The sequence below is a fragment of the Melanerpes formicivorus genome, unplaced genomic scaffold, assembly GCF_026170545.1.
Source record: "Melanerpes formicivorus ecotype bairdi unplaced genomic scaffold, bMelFor1.0.p_v2 SCAF_1886, whole genome shotgun sequence".
NCBI classification, from domain to species: Eukaryota; Metazoa; Chordata; class Aves; order Piciformes; family Picidae; genus Melanerpes; species Melanerpes formicivorus.
The window spans coordinates 22,306-39,899 of NW_027144238.1; the positions used below are offsets into that span (position 1 = coordinate 22,306).

The 17,594-nt window shown below is 64.5% G+C and overlaps 1 protein-coding gene across 1 annotated transcript in view; it reads right to left on the bottom strand.

Moving 5' to 3' along the window:
* LOC137461356 (ryanodine receptor 1-like) overlaps positions 1 to 16,607 on the bottom strand; it is a gene marked incomplete at both ends in the record, with an annotated part of 38,908 nt that extends 22,301 nt beyond the window's left edge. The window contains 4 exons of the mRNA XM_068171116.1: positions 253 to 374; positions 6,923 to 7,087; positions 9,838 to 9,994; positions 16,514 to 16,607. Of these exons, the coding sequence (XP_068027217.1) occupies positions 253 to 374; positions 6,923 to 7,087; positions 9,838 to 9,994; positions 16,514 to 16,607 (538 nt within the window). The remainder of the gene's footprint in view (positions 1 to 252; positions 375 to 6,922; positions 7,088 to 9,837; positions 9,995 to 16,513) is intronic.
* Positions 16,608 to 17,594: the final 987 nt, after the last annotated feature.

The window sequence follows — 17,594 nt, forward strand, 5'->3', positions numbered from 1 at the left end:
CCAGTTCGGAACCTCCCAGCCCCAATTCGAAGCTCCCAGCCCCAATTCTCAACCTTCCAGCCCCAGTTTGCAACCTCCCAGCCCCACTTCGGAGCCCCCAGCCCCACGTTTCACCTCCCCCAGCCCCCTTTTCCCCCCACCGGCTGCACTCTAACTGCCTCCCGGCCCCAGCCAGCTCCGGTTTGCCGCCCCCCCCCCCCCTCCCCCAGCCCCGTGGCGAAGCCCCCCGCCCCAATCGGGGGCCGCCCTCACCGGATGAAGTGCCCGTAGAGCCCAGCGGTGCTGTAGACCATGCGAGCCGCCTGCGCCTCCTGCCGCTGCGAGCGGCTCAGGGACAGAGCATCGTCCATGTGCCCCTCCTGGTGCAGCATGGCCTGGGGGGGGGGGGCACAGGGGCCGCTGGGAGCCTCCCAGTAGCAACCACTGACCCCCCACCACCACCAGAGACGCCCCCTCCCCCCAAAAAAAAACCCTCCCAAGGTGCTTCAGAACCCACCTGAAATGCCCTGGAGACCCCCAGAGACCTCCTGGAGACCCCTAAAGACCCTAAGTGACTTCCAACCACCCCCAGACCCCCTCTAATGCCCCTAAACGACCTCCAATCACCCCCAGACCCCTTCCAACCTCCCCCACACCCCTTCTAATGCCCCTAAACGACCTCCAACCACCCCCAGACCCCTTCCAATGCCCCTAAACGACCTCCAACCACCCCCAGACCCCTCCCAACCACCCCCAGACCACTTCTAATGCCCCTAAACGACTTCCAGCCACCTCCAAACCCCTTCCAACCACCCCCAGACCCCTTCCAATGCCCCTAAACGACCTCCAATCACCCCCAGACCCCTTCCAACCTCCCCCAGACTGCTTCTAATGCACCTAAAGGACTTCCAACCATCCCCAGACCCCTTTCACTGACCCTAAACCACTTCTAGCCACCTCCAGACCCCTTCCAAGCTCCCCCAGACCACCTCCAATGCCCCTAAACGACTTCTGACCACCTGCAGACCACTTCCAACCACCCCCAAGCGACTTCTAACTACCCCCAGGTGACGTTAATGCCCCTAAATGACTTCCAACCTCCCCCAGACCCCTTCTAATGCCCCTAAACGACCTCCAATCACCCCCAGACCCCTTCCAACCTCCCCCAGACCACTTCCAATGCCCCTAAACGACCTCCAATCACCTCCAAACCCCTTCCAACCACCCCCAGACCCCTTCCAATGCCCCTAAACCACTTCCAACCTCCCCCAGACCACCTCGAATGCCCCTAAACTACTTCTGACCTCCTACAGACCACTTCCAACCACCCCCAGGTGACTTCTAATCACCCTAAATGACTTCTAGCCACTCCCAGACCCCTTCCAACCTCCCCCAGACCCCTTCCAGACACCCCCAGACCCCTTTCAATGACCCTAAACGACTTCTAGCCACCTCCAAAACCCTTCCAACCCCTTCCAGACCCCTTCTAATGCCCCTAAATGACCTCCAACCACCCCCAGACCCCTTCCAACCTCCCCCAGACCCCTTCCAATGCCCCTAAACGACCTCCAACCACCCCCAGACCCCTTCCAATGCCCCTAAACGACCTCCAACCACCCCCAGACCCCTTCCAATGCCCCTAAACGACCTCCAATCATCCCCAGACCCCTTCCAACCTCCCCCACACCCCCTTCTAATGCACCTAAAGGACTTCCAACCACCCCCAGACCCCTTCTAATGCCCCTAAACGACCTCCAATCACCCCCAGACCCCTTCCAACCTCCCCCACACCCCTTCTAATGCACCTAAAGGACTTCCAATCACCCCCAGACCCCTTCCAACCTCCCCCAGACCACTTCTAATGCCCCTAAACGACCTCCAACCACCCCCAGACCCCTTCCAATGCCCCTAAACGACCTCCAATCACCCCCAGACCCCTTCCAACCTCCCCCAGACCACCTCTAATGCCCCTAAACGACTTCCAGCCACCTCCAAACCCCTTCCAACCACCCCCAGACCCCTTCCAATGCCCCTAAACCCCTTCCAACCACCCCCAGACCACTTCTAATGACCCTAAACAACTTCCAACCCCCTCCAGACCCCTTCCAAGCTCCCCCAGACCACCTCGAATGCCGCTAAACTACTTCTGACCACCTGCAGACCGCTTCCTACCACCCCCAGGCGACTTCTAACTACCCCCCAGGTGATGTTAATGCCCCTAAATGACTTCCAACCACCCCCAGACCCCTCCCAACCACCCCCAGACCCCTCCCAACCTCCCCCAGGCCACTTCTAATGACCCCTAGACCCCTTCCAACCTCCCCCAGACCCCTTCCAACCTCCTCCAGACCCCTTCTAATGCCCCTAAACGACTTCCAGCCTCCTCCAGGCCACCTCTAATGCCCCCCAGACCCCTTCCAACCTCCCCCAGGCCACCTCTAATGCCCCCCAGACCCCTTCCAACCTCCCCCAGGCCACCTCTAATGCCCCTAAACAACTTCCAACCTCCCCCAGACCCCTTCCAACCTCCTCCAGACCACCTCTAATGACCCTAAATGACTTCCAACCACCCCCAGACCCCTTCCAACCTCCCCCACACCCCTTCTAATGCACCTAAAGGACTTCCAACCTCCCCCAGACCCCTCCCAACCACCCCCAGACCCCTTCCAATGCCCCTAAACGACCTCCAATCACCTCCAGACCCCTTCCAACCTCCCCCAGACCCCTTCTAATGCCCCTAAACAACTTCCAGCCTCCCCCAGACCCCTTCCAACCTCCCCCAGACCACCTCTAATGACCCTAAACAACTTCCAGCCTCCCCCAGACCCCTTCCAACCTCCCCCAGACCCCTTCTAATGCCCCTGAACGAGTTCCAAGCTCCCCCAGACCACCTCGAATGCCCCTAAAGGACTTCTGACCACCTGCAGACCACTTCCAACCACCCCCAGGTGACTTCTAATGCACCTAAACGACTTCTAGCCACTCCCAAACCCCTTCCAACCTCCCCCAGACCCCTTCCAGCCTCCCCCAGACCACCTCAAATGCCCCTAACTGAATTCTGACCACCTGCAGCCCACTTCCAATCACTCCCAGGTGACTTCTAACTGCCCCCAGGTGATGTTAATGCCCCTAAATGACTTCCAACCACCTCCAGATCCCTTCCACCCACCCCCAGACCCCTCCCAACCTCCCCCAGGCCACTTCTAATGCCCCCCAGACCCCTTCCAGCCTCCTCCAGACCACCTCTAATGCCCCCCAGACCCCTTCCAATCTCCCCCAGGCCACCTCTAATGCCCCTAAACAACTTCCAACCTCCCCCAGACCCCTTCCAACCTCCTCCAGACCACTTCTAATGCCCCTAAACGACTTCCACCCTCCTCCAGACCACCTCTAATGCCCCCCAGACCCCTTCCAACCTCCTCCAGGCCACTTCTAATGCCCCCCAGACCCCTTCCAACCTCCTCCAGACCACTTCTAATGCCCCTAAACGACTTCCAGCCACCCCCAGACCACTTCTAATGCCCCTAAACGACTTCCAACCTCCTCCAGACCACCTCTAATGCCCCCCAGACCCCTTCCAACCTCCCCCAGGCCACCTCTAATGCCCCCTAGACCCCTTCCAACCTCCCCCAGGCCACCTCTAATGACCCCCAGACCCCTTCCAACCTCCCCCAGGCCACCTCTAATGACCCCCAGACCCCTTCCAACCTCCCCCAGGCCACCTCTAATGACCCCCAGACCCCTTCCAACCTCCTCCAGACCACTTCTAATGCCCCTAAACGACTTCCAACCTCCTCCAGACCACCTCTAATGCCCCCCAGACCCCTTCCAACCTCCCCCAGGCCACCTCTAATGACCCCCAGACCCCTTCCAACCTCCTCCAGGCCACCTCTAATGCCCCCTAGACCCCTTCCAACCTCCTCCAGGCCACCTCTAATGCCCCTAAACGACTTCCAACCTCCTCCAGACCACCTCTAATGCCCCCTAGACCCCTTCCAACCTCCTCCAGACCACTTCTAATGACCCTAAACGACTTCCAACCTCCCCCAGACCACCTCTAATGCCCCCTAGACCCCTTCCAGCCTCCTCCAGGCCACCTCTAATGCCCCCCAGACCCCTTCCAACCTCCTCCAGACCACTTCTAATGCCCCTAAACGACTTCCAACCACCCCCAGGCCACCTCTAATGCCCCCCAGACCCCTTCCAACCTCCTCCAGACCACCTCTAATGCCTCCCAGACCCCTTCCAACCTCCCTCAGGCCACCTCTAATGCCCCCCAGACCCCTTCCAACCTCCTCCAGACCACCTCTAATGCCCCCTAGACCCCTTCCAACCTCCCCCAGGCCACCTCTAATGCCCCCCAGACCCCTTCCAACCTCCCCCAGGCCACCTCTAATGCCCCCCAGACCCATTCCAACCTCCTCCAGGCCACTTCTAATGCCCCCCAGACCCCTTCCAACCTCCTCCAGACCACCTCTAATGCCCCTAAACGACTTCCAACCTCCTCCAGACCACCTCTAACGCCCCCTAGACCCCTTCCAACCTCCTCCAGACCACTTCTAATGCCCCTAAACGACTTCCACCCTCCCCCAGGCCACCTCTAATGCCCCCCAGACCCCTTCCAACCTCGTCCAGACCACCTCTAATGCCCCCCAGACCCCTTCCAGCTTCCCCCAGGCCACCTCTAATGCCCCCTAGACCCCTTCCACCCTCCTCCAGACCACCTCTAATGCCCCTAAACAACTTCCAACCTCCTCCAGACCACCTCTAATGCCCCCTAGACCCCTTCCAACCTCCTCCAGGCCACCTCTAATGCCCCCTAGACCCCTTCCAACCTCCTCCAGGCCACCTCTAATGCCCCCCAGACCCCTTCCAACCTCCTCCAGGTCACCTCTAATACCCCCCAGACCCCTTCCAACCTCCTCCAGACCACCTCTAATGCCCCCCAGACCCCTTCCAACCTCCTCCAGACCACCTCTAATGCCCCCCAGACCCCTTCCAACCTCCTCCAGACCACCTCTAATGCCCCCAGACCCCTTCCAACCTCGTCCAGACCACCTCTAATGCCCCCCAGACCCCTTCCAGCTTCCCCCAGGCCACCTCTAATGCCCCCTAGACCCCTTCCACCCTCCTCCAGACCACCTCTAATGCCCCTAAACAACTTCCAACCTCCTCCAGACCACCTCTAATGCCCCTAGACCCCTTCCAACCTCCTCCAGGCCACCTCTAATGCCCCCTAGACCCCTTCCAACCTCCTCCAGGCCACCTCTAATGCCCCCCAGACCCCTTCCAACCTCCTCCAGGTCACCTCTAATACCCCCCAGACCCCTTCCAACCTCCTCCAGACCACCTCTAATGCCCCCCAGACCCCTTCCAACCTCCTCCAGACCACCTCTAATGCCCCCCAGACCCCTTCCAACCTCCTCCAGACCACCTCTAATGCCCCCAGACCCCTTCCAACCTCCTCCAGACCACTTCTAATGCCCCTAAACGACTTCCAACCACCCCCAGGCCACCTCTAATGCCCCCCAGACCCCTTCCAACCTCCTCCAGACCACCTCTAATGCCCCCCAGACCCCTTCCAACCTCCTCCAGACCACCTCTAATGCCCCCTAGACCCCTTCCAACCTCCCCCAGGCCACCTCTAATGCCCCCCAGACCCCTTCCAACCTCCCTCAGGCCACCTCTAATGCCCCTAAACAACTTCCAACCTCCCCCAGACCCCTTCCAACCTCCCCCAGACCCCTTCCAACCTCCTCCAGACCACCTCTAATGCCCCCCAGACCCCTTCCAACCTCCCCCAGGCCACCTCTAATGCCCCCTAGACCCCTTCCAACCTCCCCCAGACCACCTCTAATGCCCCTAAACGACTTCCAACCTCCCCCAGACCCCCTCTAATGCCCCTAAACGACTTCCACCCTCCTCCAGGCCACCTCTAATGACCCCCAACCCCTTCCAACCACCCCCAGGCCACCTCTAATGCCCCCTAGACCCCTTCCAACCTCCCCCAGGCCACCTCTAATGCCCCCCAGACCCCTTCCAACCTCCTCCAGACCACTTCTAATGCCCCTAAATGACTTCCACCCTCCCCCAGGCCACCTCTAATGACCCCCAGACCCCTTCCAACCTCCCTCAGACCACCTCTAATGCCCCCTAGACCCCTTCCAACCTCCTCCAGACCACCTCTAATGCCCCCCAGACCCCTTCCAACCACCCCCAGGCCACCTCTAATGCCCCCTAGACCCCTTCCAACCTCCCCCAGACCACCTCTAATGCCCCTAAACGACTTCCAACCTCCTCCAGACCACCTCTAATGCCCCCCAGACCCCTTCCAACCACCCCCAGGCCACCTCTAATGCCCCCTAGACCCCTTCCAACCTCCTCCAGACCACCTCTAATGCCCCCCAGACCCCTTCCAACCACCCCCAGACCACCTCTAATGCCCCCCAGACCCCTTCCAACCACCCCCAGGCCACCTCTAATGCCCCCTAGACCCCTTCCAACCTCCCCCAGACCACTTCTAATACCCCCTAGACCCCTTCCAACCTCCTCCAGACCACCTCTAATGCCCCTAAACAACTTCCAACCTCCCCCAGGCCACCTCTAATGCCCCTAAACGACTTCCAACCTCCTCCAGACCCCTTCCAACCTCCTCCAGACCACCTCTAATGCCCCCCACACCCCTTCCAACCTCCTCCAGACCACCTCTAATGCCCCCCACACCCCTTCCAACCTCTTCCAGACCACCTCTAATGCCCCCTAGACCCCTTCCAACCTCCTCCAGACCACTTCTACTGCCCCTAAACGACTTCCAACCTCCCCCAGACCCCTTCCAACCTCCTCCAGGCCACTTCTAATGCCCCCCAGACCCCTTCCAACCTCCCCCAGGCCACCTCTAATGCCCCTAAACGACCTCCCAGGCTCCCCCTGCTGGGCTCCTGACCTTCCTCTTGAGCAGGCCGAGGCGCATGGCCTTGGTGTCGGCGGCGGCGTAGGTGACCCAGAGGCCGCTGGCTGAGTGCTGCAGGAAGCAGAGGGATTCCCCATACTTGATCTCGGGGGTCCCCATCCCCTCCACGTCCCTCTTGGCCACCACCTCCAGCTTCTCCTGCGGGGGGGGGGGGAAGACAGGCAGGGGGCGCTCAGGGGCAGCGCCGGGGACCAGGATAGGGGAGAAGGGTCCTGGGGGGGGGGGGGAGCAGGATTGGGATCAGGACCAGGGTGGGACCAGGACCAAGACCACAATGGAACCAGGACCAGAACCAAGACCATGATGGGACCATGACCATGATGGAACCAGGACCAGGATGGGACCAGGATGGGACCAGGACCAAGACCACAATAGGACCAGGACCAGGATGGAACCAGGACCAGGATGGGACCAGGACCATGACCAGGATGGGACCAGGATGGAACCAAGATCAGGACCACAATAGGACCAGGACCATGATGGAACCAGGACCAGGACCATGATGGGACCAGGACCAGGATGGGACCAGGATGGGACCAGGACCAAGACCACAATAGGACCAGGACCAGGACCATGATGGGACCAGGACCATGACCAGGATGGGACCAGGATGGAACCAAGATCAGGACCACAATAGGACCAGGACCATGATGGAACCAGGACCAGGACCATGATGGGACCAGGATCAGGATGGGACCAGGACCACAATGGAACTAAGACCAGGACCATGATGGGACCAGGACCATGACCAGGATGGGACCAGGATGGAACCAAGATCAGGACCACAATAGGACCAGGACCATGATGGAACCAGGACCAGGGCAAGGACCACGATGGGAACAGGACCAGGATGGAACCAGGATGGAACCAGGACCAGGACGGGACCACGATGGGACCAGGACCATGACCAGGATGAAACCAGAATCAGGACCACAATGGGACCGGGACCAGGACCACGATGGGACCAGGACCAGGATGAAACCAGGACCAAGACCACAACGGGACCAGGACCAGGACCACGATGGGACCAGGACCACAATGGAACCAGGACCAAGTCCATGACCATGATGGAACCAGGACCAGGACCACAATAGGACCAGGACCACGATGGGACCAGGACCATGACCACGATGGGACCAGGACCAGAACCATGACCACGATGGACCCAGGACCATGATGGGACCAAGACTACAATGAAACCAGGACCAGGACCTCGATGGGACCAGGACTACAATAGGACCATGATGGGACCAGGACCAGGACTACAACAGGGCCATGATTGGACCAGGACCATGATGGGACCAGAACCATGATGGAACCAGGACCACAATGGGACCAGGCCCAGGCCCATGAAGGAACCAGGACCACAACAGAACCAGGTCCAGGACCAGGCCCCACAATGGGACCAGGACCAGAACCAGGACCATGGTGGAACCAGGACTACAATAGGACCAGGACCATGATGGGACCAGGACCACAATGGGACCAGGACCAGAACCAGGACCATGGTGGAACCAGGACTACAATGGGACCAGGACCATGATGGGACCAGGACCACAACTGGACCAGGCCCATCATGAAACCAGGCCCAAGACCACAATAGAACCAGGACCAGGACCACGATGGGATCAGGACCAGGATCATGATGGAACCAGGACCACGCCCTTGCCCATGCCCTTGCCCACGCCCAAGACCACGCCCACACCCAAGAGGACACCCAAGACCACGCCCATACCCAAGACCACGCCCATACCCAAGACCACGCCCATACCCAAGAGGACACCTATGCCCTTGCCCACACCCAAGACCACGCCCACACCCAAGAGGACACCTATGCCCTTGCCCACACCCAAGACCACGCCCATACCCAAGAGGACGCCTATGCCCTTGCCCACACCCAAAACCACGCCCACGCCCAAGACCACGCCCACACCCAAGAGGACGCCTATGCCTTTGCCCACACCCAAGACCACACCCATACCCAAGAGGACACCTATGCCCTTGCCCACACCCAAGACCACACCCATACCCAAGAGGACACCTATGCCCTTGCCCACGCCCAAGACCACGCCCACACCCAAGACCACGCCTACACCCAAGAGGACACCTATGCCCTTGCCCACACCCAAGACCACGCCCACACCCAAGAGGACACCTATGCCCTTGCCCAAGCCCATGCCCAAGACCACGCCCACACCCAAGAGGACACCTATGCCCTTGCCCAAGCCCATGCCCAAGACCACGCCCACACCCAAGAGGACACCTATGCCCTTGCCCACGCCCAAGACCACGCCCATACCCAAGAGGACACCTATGCCCTTGTCCACGCCCAAGACCACGCCCACGCCCAAAACCACGCCCAAGACCACGCCCACACCCAAGAGGACGCCTATGCCCTTGCCCACACCCAAGACCACGCCCACACCCAAGACCACGCCCACACCCAAGACCACGCCTACACCCAAGAGGACACCTATGCCCTTGCCCACACCCAAGACCACGCCCACACCCAAGAGGATGCCTATGCCCTTGCCCACGCCCAAGACCACGCCCACACCCAAGACCACGCCCACACCCAAGAGGACGCCTATGCCCTTGCCCACGCCCAAGACCACGCCCACGCCCAAAACCACGCCCAAGACCACGCCCACACCCAAGAGGACGCCTATGCCCTTGCCCACACCCAAGACCACGCCCACACCCAAGACCACGCCCATACCCAAGCGGACGCCTATGCCCTTGCCCACGACCACGCCCAAGACCACACCCACCCCCAAGTCCATGTCCAAGCCCACACCCGTACCCACAGCCACGCCCATACCCACGCCCTTGCCCACGCCCGGATCCCACCCACGCCTCAAGCCAAGGCCAGGGCGCGCTGTGCCCACCTTGGTGGCCCGGAAGCAGAAGGCCGCAGCCTTGGTGTGGGCCTGGGCCGCCTCCACCACGGCCAGGCCGGAGTCGTCGGTGAGCGCCAGGTAGCGGCCGGTGGTGACGTGGCGCAGCCGGAAGGGTTGCCCCCACTTGAGGTGGCTTCCGCTCCAGCTGCCGGGCAGGGCCACAGCCGTCACCGGGGGCAGGGGGGACACACACAACCGGGGGTGGGGAGGGGGCTAGAGGGGTAGGGGGGACCTGGGGTGGGGAGGGGAAGGGGGTTGGAGGGGTAGGGGGGGACCTGGGGTGGAGAGGGGAAGGGGGTTGGAGGGGTGGGGGGGACCTGGGGTGCAGAAGGGGAGGGGGTTGGAGAGGTAGGGGAGGACCTGGGGTGCGGAGGGGGAGAGGGTTGGAGGGGTAGGGGGTGGGAGGGGTAGGGAAGACCTGGGGTGGAGAGGGGAAGGGGGTTGGAGGGATGGGTGGGACCTGGGGTGGAGAGGGGAAGGGGGTTGGAGGGGGAGGGGGAGACCTGGGGTGGGGAGGGGGAGGGGGTTGGAGGGGAGGGGGAGGGGGTTGGAGGGGTGGGGGGGACCTGGGGTGGAGAGGGGGAGGGGGTTGGAGGGGTAGGGGGGACCTGGGGTGGGGAGGGGGAGGGGGTTGGAGGGGTGGGGGGGGACCTGGGGTGGAGAGGGGAAGGGGGTTGGAGGGGTAGGGAAGACCTGGGGTGGGGAAGGGGAGGGGGTTGGAGGGGGAGGGGGAGACCTGGGGTGGGGAGGGGGAGGGGGTTGGAGGGGTAGGGGGGGACCTGGGGTGGGGAGGGGGAGGGGGTTGGAGGGGTAGGGGGGGACCTGGGGTGGGGAGAGGAAGGGGGTTGGAGGGGTAGGGAAGACCTGGGGTGGGGAGGGGAAGGGGGTTGGAGGGGTAGGGAGGGACCTGGGGTGGGAAGGGGAAGGGGGTTGGAGGGGTAGGGGGGACCTGGGGTGGGGAGGGGAAGGGGGTTGGAGGGGTAGGGGGTGGGAGGGGTAGGGAAGACCTGGGGTGGAGAGGGGAAGGGGGTTGGAGGGATGGGGGGGACCTGGGGTGCAGAAGGGGAGGGGGTAGGAGGGGTAGGGGGGGACCTGGAGTAGAGAGGGGGTTGGAGGGGTAGGGGGGGACCTGGGGTGCAGAGGGGGAGGGGGTTGGAGGGGTAGGGGGGGAGGGGGTTGGAGGAGTGGGGGGGACCTGGGGTGGGGAGGGGGAGGGAGCACCAGGAGGGGGTCATGGGGACACCAGGGAGAGGGTGATGGGGGGACACCAGGGAGGGGTTCATGGGGGGACACCAGGGAGAGGGTGATGGGGGGACACCAGGGAGGGGTCATGGGGGGACACCAGGGAGGGGTTCGTGGGGGGGACACCAGGGAGGGGTCATGGGGGGACACCAGGGAGAGGGTCATGGGGGGACACCAGGGAGGGGTCATGGGGGGACACCAGGGAGGGGGTCATGGGGGGACAGCAGGGAGGGGTTCATGGGGATACCAGGGAGAGGGTGATGGGGGGACACCAGGGAGGGGTTCATGGGGGGACACCAGGGAGGGGGTCATGGGGATACCAGGGAGAGGGTCATGGGGGGACACCAGGGAGGGGGTCATGGGGGGACAGCAGGGAGGGGTCATGGGGGGACACCAGGGAGGGGGTCATGGGGGGACACCAGGGAGGGGTCATGGGGGGACAGCAGGGAGGGGTTCATGGGGGGACACCAGGGAGGGGTCATAGGGGGACACCAGGGAGGGAGTCATGGGGATACCATGGAGGGGTTCATGGGGGGACACCAGGGAGGGAGTCATGGGGGGACACCAGGGAGGGGTTCATGGGGGGACACCAGGGAGGGGGTCATGGGGATACCAGGGAGGGGTCATGGGGGGGACACCAAGGAGGGGGTCATGGGGGGATACCAGGGAGGGGTTCATGGGGGGACACCAGGGAGGGGGTGATGGGGGGACACCAGGGAGAGGGTCGGGGGGACAGCAGGGAGGGGTCATGGGGGGACAGCAGGGAGGGGTTCATGGGGATACCAGGGAGGGGGTGATGGGGGGACACCAGGGAGGGGTCATGGGGGGACACCAGGGAGGGAGTCATGGGGATACCAGGGAGGGGTTCATGGGGGGACACCAGGGAGGGGTTCATGGGGGGACACCAGGGAGGGAGTCATGGGGGACACCAGGGAGACGGTGATGGGGGGACACCAGGGAGGGGGTCATGGGGGGACACCAGGGAGGGGTTCATGGGGGGACAGCAGGGAGGGGGTCATGGGGACACCAGGGAGGGAGTCATGGGGGGACACCAGGGAGGTGGTGATGGGGGGACACCAGGGAGAGGTTCATGGGGGGACACCAGGGAGAGGTTCATGGGGGGACACCAGGGAGGGAGTCATGGGGGGACACCAGGGAGGGGTCATGGGGACACCAGGGAGGGGGTCATGGGGATACCAGGGAGGGGTTCATGGGGGGACACCAGGGAGGGGTCATGGGGGGACACCAGGGAGGGGTTCATGGGGGGATACCAAGGAGGGGTTCATGGGGGACAGCAGGGAGGGGGTGATGGGGGGACACCAGGGAGGGGTCATGGGGGGACACCAGGGAGGGGTCATGGGGGGACACCAGGGAGGGGTTCATGGGGGGACACCAGGGAGGGAGTCATGGGGGGACACCAGGGAGGGGTCATGGGGGGACACCAGGGAGGGGTCATGGGGATACCAGGGAGGGGGCCATGGGGGGACACCAGGGAGGGAGTCATGGGGGGACACCAGGGAGGGGGTCATGGGGACACCAGGGAGAGGGTGATGGGGGGGACAGCAGGGAGAGGGTGATGGGGGGACACCAGGGAGGGGTCATGGGGACACCAGGGAGGGGGTCATGGGGGGACACCAGGGAGAGGGTCATGGGGGGACACCAGGGAGGGGTTCATGGGGGGATACCAGGGAGGGGTCATGGGGATACCAGGGAGGGGTCATGGGGGGATACCAGGGAGGGGTCATAGGGATACCAGGGAGGGGTCATGGGGGGACACCAGGGAGGGAGTCATGGGGGGACACCAGGGAGGGGTCATGGGGATACCAGGGAGGGGTTCATGGGGGGATACCAGGGAGGGGTCATGGGGGGACACCAGGGAGGGGTTCATGGGGGGACAGCAGGGAGGGGTCATGGGGGGACACCAGGGAGGGGGTGATGGGGGGGACACCAGGGAGGGGTCATGGGGGGACACCAGGGAGAGGGTGATGGGGGGACACCAGGGAGGGAGTCATGGGGGGACACCAGGGAGGGGTCATGGGGGGACACCAGGGAGAGGGTCGGGGGGACAGCAGGGAGGGGTCATGGGGGGACAGCAGGGAGGGGTTCATGGGGATACCAGGGAGGGGTTCATGGGGGGACACCAGGGAGAGGTCATGGGGGATACCAGGGAGGGGTTCATGGGGGGACACCAGGGAGAGGGTCATGGGGGGACACCAGGGAGGGGTCATGGGGACACCAGGGAGGGGGTGATGGGGGGACACCAAGGAGGGGGTCATGGGGGGACACCAGGGAGGGGGTCATGGGGACAGCAGGGAGAGGGTGATGGGGGGACACCAGGGAGGGAGTCATGGGGGGACAGCAGGGAGGGGGTCATGGGGGGGACACCAGGGAGGGGTTCATGGGGGGATACCAGGGAGAGGGTGATGGGGGGACACCAGGGAGGGGTTCATGGGGGGGAAACCAGGGAGGGGTCATGGGGGGGACACCAGGGAGGGGTCATGGGGGGATACCAGGGAGAGGGTGATGGGGGGACACCAGGGAGGGGTTCATGGGGGGAAACCAGGGAGGGGTCATGGGGGGACACCAGGGAGGGGGTGATGGGGGGACACCAGGGAGGGGTTCATGGGGGGACACCAGGGAGGGGGTCATGGGGGGACACCAGGGAGGGGTCATGGGGGGACAGCAGGGAGGGGTCATGGGGACACCAGGGAGGGGTCATGGGGGGACACCAGGGAGGGGGTGATGGGGGGACACCAGGGAGGGGTTCATGGGGGACAGCAGGGAGGGGGTCATGGGGGGACACCAGGGAGGGGGTCATGGGGGGATACCAGGGAGAGGGTGATGGGGGGACACCAGGGAGGAGGTTATGGGGGGACAGCAGGGAGGGAGTCATGGGGGGACACCAGGGAGGGGTTCATGGGGACACCAGGGAGGGAGTCATGGGGGGACACCAGGGAGGGGTCATGGGGATACCAGGGAGGGGTTCATGGGGACACCAGGGAGAGGGTCATGGGGGGACACAGGGAGGGAGTCATGGGGGGACACCAGGGAGGGGTTCATGGGGGGGCACCAGGGAGGGTTCATGGGGGGGCACCAGGGAGGGGTCATGTGGGGACACCAGGGAGGGGTCATGGGGATACCAGGGAGGGGTCATGGGGGGACAGCAGGGAGGGGTTCATGGGGATACCAGGGAGGGGTCATGGGGGGACACCAGGGAGGGGTTCATGGGGGGACACCAGGGAGGGGTCATGGGGACACCAGGGAGGGGTCATGGGGGGACACCAGGGAGGGGTTCATGGGGGGACACCAGGGAGGGGTCATGGGGGGACACCAGGGAGGGGGTGATGGGGGGACACCAGGAGGGGGTGATGGGGACACCAGGGAGGGGGTCATGGGGGGACACCAAGGAGGGGTCATGGGGGGGACACCAGGGAGGGGGTCATGGGGGGACACCAGGGAGAGGGTCATGGGGATACCAGGGAGGGGTCATGGGGGGACACCAGGGAGAGGGTCATGGGGATACCAGGGAGGGGTCATGGGGGGACACCAGGGAGAGGGTGATGGGGGGACACCAGGGAGGGGTCATGGGGGGGACACCAGGGAGGGGTCATGGGGGGACAGCAGGGAGGGGGTCATGGGGGGACACCAGGGAGGGGGTCATGGGGGGACACCAGGGAGGGGGTGATGGGGGGACACCAGGGAGGGGTTCATGGGGGGACACCAGGGAGGGGTCATGGGGGGACACCAGGGAGAGGGTCATGGGGGGACACCAGGGAGGGGGTGATGGGGGGACACCAGGGAGGGGTTCATGGGGGGACACCAGGGAGGGGTCATGGGGGGACACCAGGGAGGGAGTCATGGGGGGACACCAAGGAGGGGGTCATGGGGGGACACCAGGGAGGGAGTCATGGGGGGATACCAGGGAGGGGGTCATGGGGGGACAGCAGGGAGAGGGTGATGGGGGGACACCAGGGAGAGGGTGATGGGGGGACACCAGGGAGGGGTCATGGGGGGACACCAGGGAGGGGTTCATGGGGATACCAGGGAGGGGTCATGGGGGGACACCTGTGAGGGGGTGATGGGGGGACACCAGGGGGGGGTTCATGGGGGGACACCAGGGAGGGGTCATGGGGGGACACCAGGGAGGGGGTCATGGGGATACCAGGGAGGGGTCATGGGGGGACACCAGGGAGGGAGTCATGGGGGGACACCAGGGAGGGGTTCATGGGGGGACAGCAGGGAGGGGGTGATGGGGGGACACCAGGGAGGGGTCATGGGGGGACAGCAGGGAGGGAGTCATGGGGGGACACCAGGGAGGGGTCATGGGGGGACACCAGGGAGGGGTCATGGGGATACCAGGGAGGGGTCATGGGGGGACAGCAGGGAGGGAGTCATGGGGGGACACCAGGCAGGGGTCATGGGGGGGACACCAGGGAGGGGTGATGGGGATACCAGGGAGGAGTTCATGGGGGGACACCAGGGAGGGGGTGATGGGGGGACACCAGGGAGGGGTCATGGGGGGATACCAGGGAGGGGTCATGGGGGGACACCAGGGAGAGGGTGATGGGGGGACACCAGGGAGGGGGTCATGGGGATACCAGGGAGGGAGTCATGGGGGGACACCAGGGAGGGGGTCATGGGGGGACAACAGGGAGGGGGTGATGGGGGGGCACCAGGGAGGGGTCATGGGGGGACAGCAGGGAGGGGTCATAGGGGGACACCAGGGAGGGGTTCATGGGGGGCACCAGGGAGGGGGTGATGGGGGGACACCAGGGAGGGGGTCATGGGGGGACACCAGGGAGGGAGTCATGGGGGGATACCAGGGAGGGAGTCATGGGGGGACAACAGGGAGGGGTTCATGGGGACACCAGGGAGGGGTCATGGGGGGACACCAGGGAGGGGGTCATGGGGACACCAGGGAGGGGTCATGGGGGGACACCAGGGAGGGGTCATGGGGGGACAGCAGGGAGAGGGTCATGGGGGGACACCAGGGAGGGGGTCATGGGGGGATACCAGGGAGGGAGTCATGGGGGGACAACAGGGAGGGGTTCATGGGGACACCAGGGAGGGGTCATGGGGGGACACCAGGGAGGGGGTCATGGGGACACCAGGGAGAGGGTGATGGGGGGACACCAGGGAGGGGTCATGGGGGGACAGCAGGGAGAGGGTCATGGGGGGACACCAGGGAGGGGGTCATGGGGGGACACCAAGGAGGGGGTCATGGGGGGACACCAGGGAGAGGGTGATGGGGACACCAGGGAGAGGGTGATGGGGACACCAGGGAGGGGTCATGGGGGGACACAAGGACCTGGAGGCCGCTGGGGCCCTCAGGAGGGGGTATTGTGCCCCCTGGGTGCCCCTCCCCCCCCCCCCCCCCGGGTGCCCCCCACCCCCGGGTACCCCCCACCCCCGGGGGTCTCACCTGATGCGCAGGGGCTCCAGGCGCCACAGGGAGCGGGCGTGGCCGCACACGGCCCCGCCCTCGTAGTTGACCACACTGCAGGGGGGAGGAGCCGCTCAGAGACCCCGCCCACCCCCACCCCCACCCCCCAAGGGAGACCCCCCCCTCCTCAAACTGACACACACACACCCCCCCCAGCCCCACGGGAGGAGCTCGATGGGAGGGGGGGGGTAGGGAGGGGTCCTTGGGGGGGGGGGAGGGTCCTCGGAGGGGGTTCTTGGGGGGGGGGGGGAGTGGCTTTGGGTGGTCCCTTGGGGGGGGGGCTGGTGGGGTTGGGAGGGGGCTTGGAGGGGGGGGGCTTGGGAGGGGGTCTTGAGGGGGTCTTGGGGGGGGTCTTGAGGGGGTCTTGGGGGGGTCTTGAGGGGGTGGGGGGGGTCTTGGGGGATATCTTGAAGGGGTCTTGGGGGGGGCCTTGAGGGGGTCTTGGGGGGACTCTTGGGGGGGGTCTTTGGGGGCACTCTTGAGGGGGTCTTGAGGGAACTCCTGAAGGGGCCTTGGGGGGGTTCTTGAAGGGCTCTTGGGGGGGCTCTTGGGGGGGTCTTTGGGGGGACTCTTGAGCGGGTCTTGAGGGAACTCCTGAAGGGGCCTTGGGGGGGTCTTGAGGGGGTCTTGGGGGGGCTCTTGAGGGGACCTTAGGGGGGACTCCTGGGGGACTCTTGAGGGGGTCTGGGGGGGTCTTGGGGATCTTGGGAGGGACTATTGAGGGGGGTCTTGGGGGGACTCCTGGGGGGGTCTTGGGGGGCTCTTGAAGGGGTCTTGGGGGGGACTCTTGGGGGGACTCTTGAGGGGGTCTTGGGGGGGCTCTTGAAGGGGTGTTGGGGGGACTCTTGGGGGGGACTCTTGAGGGGGTCTTGGGGGGACTCTTGGGGGGCTCTTGAAGGGGTCTTGGGGGGACTCTTGGGGGGGACTCTTGAGGGGGTCTTGAGGGAACTCCTGAAGGGGCCTTGGGGGGGGTCTTGAGGGGACCTTAGGGGGGACTCTTGGGGGGCTCTTGAGGGGGTCTTGGGGGGACTCCTGAAGGGGCCTTGGGGGGGTCTTGGGG